This window comes from Ranitomeya imitator, chromosome 2 (genome assembly GCF_032444005.1).
Source record: "Ranitomeya imitator isolate aRanImi1 chromosome 2, aRanImi1.pri, whole genome shotgun sequence".
Classification (NCBI taxonomy): Eukaryota; Metazoa; Chordata; class Amphibia; order Anura; family Dendrobatidae; genus Ranitomeya; species Ranitomeya imitator.
This window is the reverse complement of record NC_091283.1, coordinates 289,284,390-289,299,327: the sequence shown is the minus strand read 5'-3', so window position 1 is coordinate 289,299,327 and position 14,938 is coordinate 289,284,390. Positions and strand designations below refer to the sequence as shown.

General features: G+C 43.1%; 1 protein-coding gene across 1 annotated transcript; it reads left to right on the top strand.

Moving 5' to 3' along the window:
* The first annotated feature begins 9,706 nt into the window (after positions 1–9,706).
* On the top strand, positions 9,707–12,672 carry LOC138663228 (uncharacterized). Its single transcript, XM_069749391.1, has 3 exons — positions 9,707–9,948; positions 10,116–10,617; positions 11,545–12,672. The coding sequence occupies exons 2-3, from the start codon at positions 10,487–10,489 to the stop codon at positions 12,617–12,619; spliced, it is 1,206 nt and encodes a 401-aa protein (XP_069605492.1). The 5' UTR covers positions 9,707–9,948; positions 10,116–10,486; the 3' UTR covers positions 12,620–12,672.
* Positions 12,673–14,938: the final 2,266 nt, after the last annotated feature.

Below are 14,938 nucleotides of genomic sequence, written 5' to 3'. Positions count from 1 at the left end.
CTCTTCTCCTGCATCTTCCTGTGCTTGTCTCAGTCTATCTTCAGTATTTTCTGTGAGGTTTACAGTATGGACCTGTTGTAAGGGTTTGACTGCTGCTGCTTTGGCTGCTTTATCAGCCCTATCATTTCCCCTAGATTCCCTAGTGTCGAGTCTCACATGTGCAGCTACCTTGATTACTGCTACTTCTTTTGTTTCTTGTGCAGCCTCTAAGATCTGTTTGATCAGAGAAGCATGTTTTACAGGTTGTCCTGACGCTGTCATGTAACCTCTAGCTCTCCAGATTACTCCAAAATCAAACACAATACCATGTGCATACCTAGAATCAGTGTATATATTAGCTGTCTGATTCTCAGCTATTTTTAGAGCTTCAATCAATGCTGTAAGTTCTGCTTCTTGTGCAGATTGTTTCGGTGGAAGTGGTTCTGCTTTGAGAGTTTCAGATTCTGACACAACTGCATACCCTGTATGGAAGTTACCTGTGTCATCTGCAAACCTACTACCATCTATAAACAGCTCTAAATCTGGATTTTGAAGTGGTGTTTCGGATACATTGGGTAAGCCTACCGTTTCTTGTAAAATGAGCTCTGTACAATCATGTGTGTCTGTAGGGAAAAAATTTGCGTATGGATCAGTGTCCTTATTCCCCCCTTCAGACTCGAGAGGTAGCAGTGTAGCTAAATTGAGAGTCTGAAGCCTAGCAAATGTGATAGTAGAGGGGAGCAGCAAAGAACACTGCAGCCGCAAATGTCTGGCCATGGAAATGTGTTTTGGTTGGACCTGGTTTAATATCCCATAAACATCATGTGTAGTTTGAACTGTGAGTGGATGCTCTAGGACAATTTCTGATGCTTTGTCCAACAATAGTGAGACAGCAACAACTACACGTACACAGGTTGGCGCTGCTCTAGCTACGGGATCTAACCTTGCTGAAAGATATGCAATTGGTCTTTGTTTCCCTGCATGCTTCTGGGTAAGAACTCCTGTAGCATGGGAATCAACTTCTGCAGCCATAAGCTGAAATGGTTTGGTGTAGTCTGGTAGCCCTAACGCTGGAGCTGAAACAAGGGCATCTTTTAATTGTTGGAACGAAATCTGACCTTCTTTTGTCAACATGTAAGGTTCACTTTTTACACAGTCATACAGTGGTTGCATTAGTTGACTGGCATGTATAATCCATTGTCTACAATGAGACACTATTCCTAAAAATGCTCGTAGCTGTTTATGATTTCTAGGCTCATTCATCTGTCTTATTGCTTCAGTTCTTTGAGGTGTAAGATGCTTTTTACCTTGAGAAATGCAATGACCTAAAAAGACCACTTTGGTCTGACAAACTTGTAGCTTTTGTCTATTCACTTTACACCCTTCTTTTTCTAGAAAACATAGTAAACTCACAGTGGACCTTTCTGCAGTTTCTAGATCTGGGCAGCAAAGTAGTAGGTCATCCACATACTGCAAAATTACTACCTGTGGTTCGGGTTCAAACCTCTGAAGAACTGTTTGTAGGGCATTTGAATAAAGAGTAGGGGAGTGTATCATTCCCTGTGGAAGGCGTGTCCACGCCAACTGTTTGCCCTTAAATGTAAATGCAAACAAATGCCAACTGTCTTGGTGTAAAGGAACCGAGAAAAATGCATTTGAAAGATCTATTACAGTAAACACTTGAGAACTGGCTGGTATCTGTGATAGTAACGTATGAGGATTGGGTACAACTGGGGTGATTGGATCTAGAACTTTGTTTATTTCTCTTAGATCATGTACCATACGATATTTGGGCATAGAACCCTTATCAAGAGATCTCTTCTTGACTGGATACATAGGAGTGTTAGCAGGTGATTGTATCTCTACCAAAACTCCTTTCTCTCTATATCCCTCTATCTGTTTTGTAATCGCTAGTTCCTGCTGGGCACTCACAGGGTATTGTCTGAGCTGTGGGAGAACAGTTCCTGGTTGCACAGATAGTTTTACAGGAGAGATATGCAATAATCCCACATCAGTGTCACCCTGTGCCCACAGTGTTTCTGGGACCGTTGAGAGGTCTAGATCTGTGCTGTACTCTTTTTCTTCAGTATAATCCTCAAAAGCCTGAATTCTGACATATTGTTCTAATATTTCTGCATCATCAGGGATAGTCAGCATAACTGTGCCATCTTCCCTAAAATTGATGTTAGCTTCTAATTTCTTTAGGACATCAGTTCCCAACAAACATGTTGGGGCACCTCTGGCATACAAAAATCTGGATGCAAAACATTTAGGTCCTAATGAGACCTCTAGGGGCACAGTATATTGCAGTGTTCGAATTATTTGCTCTATATAACTAGCAAATCTATTTGGGTATCGAGTTGGATCTGGTGCATTCATAAGAAGAGACATACCCTCAGCTGGTGTCCATGGAAAATACTGCTGTGTTTCAATTTGCCTAGTAATTCTTTGATTAGGATTCTCGGGATCAGCTTCTCTCACTCCCTTTGTTATTATCCTAACAGGTGCTAATAACTGATGGCCTTTAGGGGCCCCACAGGCGGAACACTCAGTTCTCCAATCCGGATTCTGCTGGCCACAATTTTGGCATACCCATCCTTCCACCCCGCTTAACCCAGGATATAAATTTGGTATGGGTTTCCCTCCCTCTGTACCTCCTGATGGTACAAATGGTTGAACATTCGGATCTAGATAAGGAGGAGGAACTGAATGAGTCGTAGCACAACATTTTCTCGTACCCATACTCCATTTGGAAGTGTCTGGATCATACTTCCAATTCTCTTCTTTAGCTGTTTTTGAGACCTTTATCATACAGTGTATGATTTCTTCCCACCCATTGTCTTTGATAATTCCACCTCGTTCTTTACTCAGTCTTTCCCATTCAGTGCTAAACATAAGTGCTTCTGAAATTCCCAATTTTTCTCTTACCCTTCTGATCTGCCTTCTGACTGTCTTTCCACATCTTTCCTGTATGATATCTTTTGCTTCTACTTGTCCTAAGACGGATTTTGTCTGTTTATTTCCCATTTTTCTTTTCAATACTAGCTACACTTATCCTAGGTGACGTTTGGACAATCACCTCACTAGAGTGATGTCTCGTTGTCTTCTTTCCTAGGGAGCTAAGATATTGAAGGGCTGATTTGCTCCGTTCTTTCTAATGTGCAGAATAAACTTGATTCCTACAATGCACGCAAACAGGATCAGCAACACCAAACAGATCACCAAACTCTCCGTCTCTGTTATCATACTTGTCCCAGGCTCATGGACTCGTGTCCTGGGCTCATTCTATCAAACTCTTATCCAAAAATGAAGGAACATGTTTCTCAAAGAGAGTCAAGCATGGGCGGAGGTCTCCCCGAAAGGACGCAACCACATGACCCAGTTAGGCTGACTTCACTAATAAGACTTGTCCTAACAATCGGCTTATTGTTCTACGTACTTTTATCCTTCTTTCATAACATGCCACAACCTTCACACTGTTCACACACTGTTCACACACTGCCAGGGACAGGACTCATAAATCTATACAATATGGTAACCCGAGTTTTATAGGTATCTACTCACTACTAGACTAACCCAGCGTGACACGGCTCGTAGAGATCTTTCGGATAATACAGGGCAGATAAAAGAGAACTAATAATGTCTCTTACCTGGCCAGGTTTTTCAGTTCATTTGCCGTCCATTATCCCAGATCTCCGTTGTCCGTATCCGCAGGTGAATCTCGAGCAGATACTCTCGCCTCGGGTCCCTGTTTCGGGCGCCAAGAAATGTTGAGTCCTTTTCCGTCCCTGGCTTCCTGGATGTAGGGATCCAAGTAAATGACACGCAGCACAAAGGTTGTGTGGTCATAAACAGGGGTAGCCCCGGAGCACGCCTGCCTCACTGGGCGCTGCCCCTTCTTTATATAGTAAGAAGTTAGGCATTTACAGACATGCGCACAAGCGCTCATATTTCATAATCACTTACAAAGCAAATCTATACTAGTGAAAAGTTACAGCTAGTGTGCGTCGCCTTAGCGTCGGGCGACGCAGCGGCGACGCACGCGTCATGCGCCCCTATGTTTAACATGGGGGACGCATGCGTTTTTGTGTGTTGCGTTTTGCAACACTTGCGTCTTTTTTGCCGCTAGCTTCGGACCAAGAAAACGCAACAAGTTGCATTTTTCTTGCGTCCGATTTTCGGCAAAAAACGACGCACGCGTCGCAAAACGCTCACGTTTTTGCGTGCGTTTTGCCGCATTTTTGTGTGCGTCGTGCGTTGCGCCGACGCAGCGGCGCGCAACGCTAGTCTGAACGTAGCCTTACTGTTAGCCTCATAGCGATTGACATAGGGATTGTCATCTCTGCTTTACCCGGTTGTTCATCGAACATGGGAACATCTGGTGCTCCTATACCTGCCTGATGGAATTGGTGAGACCGTTCCTTTTATTCTGTTTAAAAGTTACAATAAGCATCTCTTACAGTACATGCTAAGCAATTGTTTGTTGTCTATATATGCGCCTGAGTATATAGGGATTGTTGCTGTCTCTTATTTATCTGGGTACGGCCTCTTTGAACCCTGTCTCAGTAATAGTAGTTCCGTAATTACGATTGGAATTTTATTAATCCTATTTTGGGCTCATCTGCCTCTTAAATCCATTATATATGATTGAGACTTGGCCCTTCTGTTTTTTATATTCACTTGGGTGACTTGGTTTTAATGACTTTAGTGTATTAAAAGTTATGTTTTATTTTCCACTTTTTTGCTTTATGTCCTACCTTCCACCTGTTGAGTCCTTTTCCGTCCCTGGCTTCCTGGATGTAGGGATCCAAGTAAATGACACGCAGCACAAAGGTTGTGTGGTCATAAACAGGGGTAGCCCCGGAGCACGCCTGCCTCACTGGGCGCTGCCCCTTCTTTATATAGTAAGAAGTTAGGCATTTACAGACATGCGCACAAGCGCTCATATTTCATAATCACTTACAAAGCAAATCTATACTAGTGAAAAGTTACAATATCTGGTATGTGGGTGAAAGGCTACAATATCAAGGAGAAATGCGCGCGTGATTACTTCTATAAAAGGAAATGTCAAGTTTGCTGTGCAGAAGCAGATTTCATCTGGGAGACAAAATGGATCCTTTGGTTCAGTCTGGTCTCCACACACCCTACTAGGATTTTTTCCCCAATTTCCTCTTCCTCTATTTGCCTATCATATGACCTAAATACAGTAGTCTTCAAAATAATAGCAGTGTGTTCAAAAACATGAGTTAATCACAAAATCTTCATACTAGTTTTGATTTCCAGCATTGGGTACATTGCACACTGTTTTCTAATTCAAAACAAATGTATATCATTATTAACTACTTTACAGGAAATAACAAAAATGAACATTGTGAAAGATCGCTCATGTGATCGCTCATGTGATCTTACTATACTTGTGCTTTCCCTCTGGTCTCTTACTAGTATGATACCTAAGGGCGATACTCACCATTGTTTCGGTCACCATTGATGATATAGACACGCTAATAATATGTGAACAAACATAGATATGATATAACAGCAGGAAGTGTTACTTGTTCCTCACCAATATGGCTCCCAGTGGCGACATCTGTCATCATTCACGTCACTTCCGGTGACATACACATGCCCGCATCATGTGACTGGACAAAACCGGAAGACTCAGCGCCCTTTCACAAGCATGGCTGTGCTTCTTCCTCAGCGCGGTTTGCTCTCTGCACAGGACTATGTTGGTGAATGGCTGTTTGATTCCACCTGTTTACCAAGCATTGAGCTTTGGTTTGGACAGATTCGACCTGGGCTGTGTGACTCATAGCAATCATTATTATCTTTCAGCTTTTTCAGCAACTGTTACCTGCATTGACCCACTATCTGGTAAAGTTTTGTTCTCACTTCTTTAGTTTTGGCTATATCCTCTATGTATTTACAATGTTGACGATCGATCTGGAGTTGCACTCATAATCTATTTTGCCTGCTACTTTCTGCTATGTACTATATAATTATCTCCTAGGCTCTCCAATTTTTCTACCTCTATAGTATATCGCATATGAGATTAGTTTCTATGTATTATGAACTATTGTATGCACCCTTATGACAATCTACATATATATATATATATATATATATATATATATATATATATATATATATATATATATTAGTACAGACCAAAAGATTGGACATACCTTCTCATTTAAAGATTTTTCTGTATTTTGATGACTATGAAAACTGTACATTCACACTGAAGGCATCAAAACTGTGAGTTAACACATGTGGAATTATATACTTAACAAAAAAGTGTGAAACAACTAGAATTATGTCTTATATTCTAGGTTTTTCAAAGTAGCCACCTTTTGCTTTGCTGACCACTTTGCACACTCTTGGCATTCTCTTGATGAGCTTCAAGAGGTAGGCACCAGGAATGGTCTTCCAAGAATCTTGAAGGAGGTCCCAGAGATGCTTGGCACTTGTTGGCCCTTTTACCTTCACTGTGTGGTCCAGCTCACCCCAAACCATGTCGATTGGGTTCAGGGCTGGTGACTGTGGAGGCCAGATCATGTGGTGCAGCACCTCATCACTCTCCTTCTTGGTCAAATAGCCCTTACACAGCCTGGAGGTGTGTTTGGGGTCATTGTCCTGTTGAAAAATAAATAATGGTCAAACTAAACGCAAACCGGATGGAATAGCATGCCGCTGCAAGATGCTGTGGTTGCCATGCTGGTTCAGTATGCCTTCAAATTTGAATAAATCCCCAACAGTGTCATCAGCAAAGCACCCCCACACCATCACACCTCCTCCATGCTTCACGGTGGGAGCCAGGCATGTAGAGTCCAACCGTTCATCTTTTCTGCGTCACACAGCACGGTGGTTGGAACCAAAGATCTCAAATTTGGACTCATCAGACCAAAGCACAGATTTGCACTGGTCAAATGTCCATTCCTTGTGTTCTTTAGCCCAAAAAGTCTCTTGCTTGTTTCCTGTTCTTAGCAGTGCTTTCCTAGCAGCTATTTTACCATGAAGGCCTGCTGCACAAAGTCTCCTCTTAACAGTTGTTGTAGAGATGTGTCTGCTGCTAGAACTCTGTGTGGCATTGACTTGGTCTCTAATCTGAGCTGCTGTTTACCTGCGATTTTTGAGGCTGATGACTCGGATAATCGTATCCTCAGAAGCAGAGGTGACTCTTGGTCTTCCTTTCCTGAGGCGGTCCTCATGTGAGCCAGTTTCTTTGTAGCGCTTGATGGTTTTTGTCACTGCACTTGGGGACACTTTCAAAGTTTTCCCAATTTTTAGGACTGATGGACCTTCATTTCTTAAACTAATGAGGGCCACTCGTTTTTCTTTACTTAGCTGCTTTTTTCTTGCCATAATACAAATTCTAACAGTCTATTCAGTAGGACTATCAGCTGTCTATCCACCAGACTTAAAATAGACAAATAGGCGGGCACCATCTACTAACAATACTAAATGATATGGTTCTAATATATATCCTGGGGATCACCTAATGCATGTCAGGAAACACGAACCAGAAAACATGAAGAAAAAGTACATGCATATAGCAGGGATCACCCAAACCGCTAAGAGTGTCAAAAAAGCTTTATTATAGAACAACAAGGAGCACACATAAAAACAATTAAAAATCCTCAAAGGATAATACACATGAATGCAGATCCATAGATAAAGGGTAAAGTACCCAAAAGAAGGGGTAAGCCTGAGCTGGAAGTGACAAATCTAACAATTTCACAGATTACAGCGAGAAAGCATACATAAATGCCAACAAATACTACTGAATGCCGAATCACAGCATAAAGGCCGCAGCAATCTAAACTTAATGTGTGTAAACAATGAGTAGATGCTGTCACTCCTAAGCCTGTGTGTGTGAACACTGAAACATCTTCAATGGCTTAAGTAGAGTGACAGACAATGCGGGAAGTCCCCCACACACATGCCCTGGCTGTGAACACCCAAGGATAAGTTTGGGTGAGGCGATAAACAATACTTAAACCTGGCTCAAATACAGTCAGAGAGTCGCCCCAGTCAGAAGTCCAGCCTCTAGGATACCCGGACCCACGCGTTCCGATACTCGTGGTGTCTTTCTCAAAGCAAATGTGCTCTAGTCCCCTATACAGCGCTTTAAATAAAGGTCCTAAATGATGTTAGAACATACCAGCTGTGTCCTGGCGAAGCGGAAGCTGCATTGTGGAAAAGACAGCGGCGTTACACGTGGTGCGCAGTGAGCAGTGACCCGGAAGCAAGTGAGAGTTTACTGAGCGACTGCGCATATGCTGGTCATGGAGAGAACAGAGGTAAACAGTGTTACCCGGCAATGAACAGCAGAAAGAGCTCAGGGGCATGTGTATCACTGTCCAGCAGGTGTTCCTGATTGCCCATGCGAGAAGTACAATTAAGGCTACGTTCACATTAGCGTCATGCGACGCTGCGTCGTCGACGCACGACAACGCATGCGTCATGCGCCCCTATCTTTATCATTGGGGACGCATGCGTTGCGTTGTCATGCGTTTTCGGTAAAACGCACGACGCATGCTTCGTTTCACCGCACCTGGGTGGCGTCGGAGACGCTACATGTTGCATTTTTGTAGTGTCAAAAAAACGCACGCGTTGCACTTGCGTCGCTCGTGCGTCGTCAATGCGTTACAATTTCCCATTGAAACCTATTGACTACGCACTTGCGTCGCGTGTGTGCGTCGTGCGTGCGTTGTGCGACGCATGCGTCGTTAGATAAAATTAAACAAAAAAGTGTCTAGACAGTGCAAACAGTGATAAAAACATCCCCCACATATAAAGAAAATGTTTGGATTGTTTGTCACTTCTGCTGCAGGCTACACATGAGACTAGACACACTACTAGACACACTACAAGACTGTCTTTTCATCCGCTGTCCAGAGATGTAAGTATAGAATGATTCTGTGCATTTTCTACATGTTTTTTAAAATTGTTTTTGCAAGTTGTGTATTATATTCTGCACTGTGGTTAAAGATATTGTGGTATTTTTAGTCTGGTTGTGATGTATGGCGTTGTATAGGATGGCGTTTCATTGTCTGCGGCCTTGATGATTGTTCTTTCCAGGATAGATTTTTCTTTTCCATTTATTGGTTTGGTGGTGTTTTTTGTATTCAGTTGTGATGTTTTATTCTTGCGTTATATGATGGCGTTTAATAGTCTCCGGCCCTGTCGGTTTTATTGCAAAGTATGGTAGTATAGAATGATTCTGAGCCCTTTTATTACATTTATTAATTTTTTATTGCAAGTTGTGTATTATGTTCAGCACTGTGGTTGTGTAAAGACATCGTTGTATGTTTCTGGTTGCGATGTATGGCGTTGTATGGTCTTTTATTGTCTCCGGCCCTGTCGGTTTTATTGTAAAGTATGGTGTGTTATTAATGTTTCGGCCCTTAATTTTTGGGGGTTGTTAATTTTTTCCTTTCAAAAATCTATTGTGTTTTTTGGATTGCTCCGTGCATACTGTACTTTTTAAAAAAAACAAAACACTCTTTTGGGATTACTACATAGGGTCTGTTGTAGATTAGTTTTCTTATCTTTAGGCTTTTGTACTCTGGCATTGGGTTGTATCTGCCATTGTTTCTTTAATTTAATCAATGTGGCAGTGTTGTTTGCTCAGCGTTAGTTCAGTTGGAGTGCAATGTTCTTTGTGGTTGAAATGAAAATGTTTTTTTTTTTTTTATATTGCTGGATTGTGCATAGGAGCATAGGATCAATGTTATTTTGTTCTTTTTTTCAGAATCAGAATTGCATTATGGCCAGCGATTCCAGCAACACCCCACCGCTGAGGAGTCCGGTGAGTACATGATCTACTATTACTATATTCGCTGTCATTTGTAGATGACTTTTTGGTAAACTATTTTGCAGGCTTCTTCAAGTGAGGAGGAGAACCAGGAGGAACAGAGGGAGCAGGAGCAGAGACCACGGGGCCAAGCTGTGGTTGCAGGACAGAGAGTAAGTTTTTATTTCAAACCTATTCATTTTTTTTCTTTAATTTTTTTATTTTTGCGGGTATGGGGGGTGGTGGGAGGGGGTGGTGGTGTGTGTGGTAGGTGGCGGTGGAGGAGGTAGGGACAACTTTTTTTTATCTTGCAAACATTAATATTTTCCATTTATTCTAGGTTTCACAACGGGCCCTGGATGACCCACTGGATATCGACATGATGGTGGCATCCATAGAAGCACGGGGCCCGTTGTGGGACAGCCGTGACCCCCGGCACGCGGACCAGGGCATATTGCGGCGTCTGTGGTTAGAGGTGGCACAATCGCTGTGGGATGACTTCGACAGCGCTTCCCCCAAGGCCAAAGCTAGTTTCCATAAGTATTTCCAAAATGCTGCTGTGACCCATCATGCCAGGATTACACAACCGTCTGTGATGTCTTCTATTGGGATTGCACACGGTTGCGTAATCGTTTTCAATATATTCTCTAAAACCTTTTTTATTTTTTAAATTTATACACCGTTAAACAATTGAGGACCAGATGGCGCTCCATGAAGGACCGTTTCAAGAGGGGCCTGAAAAAGGAGGGACAGACCCGTAGTGGTGCTGCAGCTTCAAGGACCTCTGTGTACAAGTACAACCGTATATTGCAGTTCTTGCGACCGGTCCTTGAAAGCAGAGAGTAAGTATAGTACCTATGCACACACCTAGTTTTTACAACATGCATATTCACATACTATATTCCAGCCACCTAGCTTATTGCCCAGCCATTTATTTTGGCAAGTACAAAGTATAGAAATGAAGAAAAAAAGGCAAGTTCACCGAGGCGTGAAAAGTAAAAAATACATACTTTTATCCTCTTCAATCATAAGCAGAGGATGAAACATCAGCACAATACAATAGACACTATCTACGCGTTTCAGGTGACAGGGAACATCAGACCTGAAACGCGTAGATAGTGTTTTTATTGTATTGTGCAGATGTTTCATCCTCTGCTTCTGATTGAAGTGAATAAAGTATTTTGTTTTTACTTTTCACGCCTCGTTGACCTCGAATTTTTTATTAATTTCTGGTCTTCTCACACTTGACACAGCGGCTCCCTTCTGGGATTACTACAATGGTGAGCTTGACTTACTAGTAATTTCCCTGAAATCAGAAGTATACAGAACACAGAAAGATAGTAGATTGGCCATGCCCAGGCAATATTTCATAGTGGAGTAGTATAGTGCCCATCCAGGTGTATCCCAGATTTTTTATACACAAAAAATTAAAATATAATAGATACGGCATACATTCCACTGCAAGGCAGGTTATGTTCCCATGGTTGCTCAGCTCGCAGGACCTGTGATGACGTCTCGGTCACATGACCGTGACGTCATGGCAGTTCCAACGTAAGCATAATTGTCTGGCGTTACAAACCGCAACCATGGGTGACTATTTAGAATTAAATAAATGCATTTTTTTTAAATATTGATGGTGCATATGCAGTGTCAATATTAAAAATAGGTTAATATTAATGGCGGCAATGGATACCTGGCGGTAAAGTTAATTAATGACGCATGTGAAATGTGATATTTAGTATACTAATGGTTTCCTTATGTTTTCACAGAACACACAGCAGCACCCGCGAGACTGTCCGACCCTCTGGAGCGGTCCTTTGTGAAGCGCCATCTGAACTGTCGCAGCCACCCCACAGCGAGAGCAGGTCTGCACCACCACAATCTGGCGAACCGGCAGCCGGTCCATCAGATGTTCCCCTGGCCGAGGCCTCTGTCGCTCCTTCCTTCGGGTCTTCCCGACAGCGTCAGCGGGCCTCGGACAGGGCGGTCATGCCCGAATTTTTACATTTGAGCACCGTATTTCAGAATGGTTTCAAGGCGCTGTGCGATAAAATGTCCAATATCGAACGGCGTCTTGAAAACATCGAAACGGATCTCTCGAGGCCGGCCAAACATTTTTTTAGTGCCATTCACAAGGGCATGGTTGAACATCTTACGCCGGAACTCCAGATTTCGGTCATGCAGGGCTGCAACAATGTATATGTCACTGCTCTGCAGCAGGCTCGGGTCATGCAGTCAGCGACAAATGTGCCCGCAGTACCATCGCTGGCTGCCATGACTCCGACTCCTGCTGCAGAGCACCACCACAGAGCTCCGCGTGCCGAGGGCCACCGCCACCGCCACCACAGAACAGAGCCCCAAAGTTCAGAGCATGACAGGCCTTCAAGGGCACACAGACGGGAAGCCGACCCACACCCAGAGGGAGAGAGGAGGAAAAAAAAGAAGAAGACGACGACAAGCACTACGACCTTGGCTATGGCTGCTCCCAAAACTACCACCAGAACACAGCCTGGGTCGACCCGGAGCACACCAAGTACCCAGGCTGGGTCTACACGGAGTACACCCAGTACCCAGCCTGGGTCTACAAGGAGTACACCTTCTACACAGCCTGGGTCTACCCGGAGCCAGAGTAGCCAGCCAAGGACACTGGTCGTCCCTCCTCCTCCCTCACCTCCTGCTTTGGCAGTCTCGCCACCATCAACTGGCTGGATTGATGTTGGCATCCCGTCTAGTGTCATAGACTATGCTGCTTCCTCCCCCTCGTCCTCCTCCTCGGTCTCCTCAACACCCCCAAAAAGTGGGGGATATCAATGCCCTTTAATTGCTGATGTTGATACCCCCTAATTACATTTCTCTTTTTTTTTTTTGTGTCCCTAAATAAAACTTATTTTTTTTTTAAAAATTAGTTTTTATTGTCTCAAATAAAGTTTGCACCAAATCACACTTTGCGCCGTATACACAAATCTTGTCTTTGTAACACCTGATGTGCAATGTCTGACAATATTTATAATCAATTTTTTTTTTCATTGTTTTATAGGGCTGTCGCTCATTGTACTATCAGATGTTACAAACACAAACAGCATTGCTCAATATGTCAAGTTTAAAATGTACCATCACACAACGATTTCAGTATCGATAAAGTTGGTTTTTGTGTGTAACCAACGTTATCTTTTCTGAAATCGTAAAACGATTAGGCCCCTGCTGTGAGATTTTTGGTGTCAGCGAATGATTTGGAATTTTTTTGGGTAACTGATCACACGCTGTCATTGTTGTATCGGCGAGTTAGACACCGATCCAGCAATGTCTTTGTTTTAAACAAGGGAATATTGGGTTACTAGCGCAGTGTTTTAAACACTCAAATAAAAAGTGAACAATACCCCACAAATATAAAAAGGTGTCAACCACGTCCCTCGCCGTCATCTTTCCGCACTGACTGACACTGTGATTCCCGCCAGTAAAGCTGAGCACACCGTTGACTTAATAATAAACGCTGTGCTGTGCTTTAGGGCTGGCACAGTACGGGAAGCTGTCGGCGATGGACGTGTCACACACCGGAATATAAGGGTTTTTTGTATTTTTTAAAATTACATTTACAATGGTAAACATCGTGAGTGCGGCCATGCGCTTCATAACATTACCCAGATTACACGGGGACTTGCTCTTTTTTGGTCGCTGGAGAGCTGTCTGTGTGACAGCTCTCCAGCAACCACGCGACAACTAAACAACGATCACGGTCCGGTCGTATCACTGGTCGGTATCGTTGGATAATAGTTTTATTAATGTACCTTAAGAATATTGGTCAGGTGAGGTGGAAGCAATGTTCACAGTGTCGCCACTATTTGACTCTGGACGAATTCTAGCATCCTGAGTACAATAGTGTTAACTCTGTAGAGTTTTGCAAACATGATCGTCTCCCTCCTTGTCAAGCCAGGTTCCATATGCAAATAGTCTGCAGGATTAAAAATGGTTGACAAGGTGGGAGCCGATCATGTTATACGTCAAAACTATGGAACACACGGCTGAAAAATTTTTTTGTTTTGTCACAGTCCATTTGGGTACTGGTGCTCACATAAATTTTGTGGGACACACATTACTTTCAATAAAATTGGATTTTACAATTCTATTACTATGGAAAAACGGATGGGAGATTTGTTTTGTGAAAACGGAATGGCACAAGAACTTTATTTCAAAACACAACGCATTAGACAATCGGGGGACATTATAACAATAACCTTACATAGGATGGTTAAATGACATGGACTCCACATTGTTTACATGACATCATAATAACAAGATGAATTAAACCATTTGATCTTGCCATGAAACACGGCCAACATCTGAAACAAAGTATGCAGCAAATTGGTCCCTCATATGAGCAATCTCCACAGTTGTCCGCAGAGGATGATCTTGATAATCAGGCAATGGATTTGGTATGCGTTCATCGAGTTCCATGTTAACTCTCTCTTTATCAATAATAAAATTGTGGAGAACCACACACGCCTTCACCACCTCATCCACTGTCTCAATTTTCAAATTTATAGCGGATCCTAAGATACGCCATTTGGAGACCAGGATGCCAAAGGCGCACTCCACAGTTCTTCTGGCCCTGGACAGTCTATAATTAAAAATACTTTTGGTGCGGTCCAACCCCCGACTGGAGTACGGTTTAAGTAGGTTGCCACTCATTTGAAAAGCCTCATCCCCAACCACAACAAATGGCGGGGCCGGTCCTTCGGTGTTGGGAAGAGGTCGTGGCTGGGGGAAATTAAAATTGTTCTCGTATAATCTTCGGCCCATGTCTGACTCCTTAAATGTCCGTGAATCATTTGCACGGCCAAACGCTCCTATGTCAACAGCGAGAAACCTGCAGTCCGCACCTGCAATTGCCATGAGCACGGTGGAAAAGTATTTTTTATAATTAAAAAAAAGAGATCCACTTCTTGAAGGCTTGGTAATCCTAATGTGCTTCCCATCCACGGCTCCAATACAGTTAGGGAAAGAACACACTTGTTCGAATTTTTGGGCGTTGGCCTGCCATATTTCTGTTGTAGGGATGGGTAAAAATTCCTCCCGGAGGTTGTCCCACAATGCGCGGCATGTGTCGGCAATAATACCAGACAGTGTGGAGACTCCAATACGAAACTGGAAATGCAGTGATCTCAA

Coding starts and splice junctions, on each gene's coding strand:
- LOC138663228 (XM_069749391.1), top strand. CDS start 10,487: ATGAAGGACCGTTTCAAGAGGGGCCTGAAAAAGGAGGGACAGACCCGT. Junction 10,618..11,544: donor CCGGTCCTTGAAAGCAGAGA/GTAAGTATAGTA, acceptor ATGTTTTCACAG/AACACACAGCAGCACCCGCG.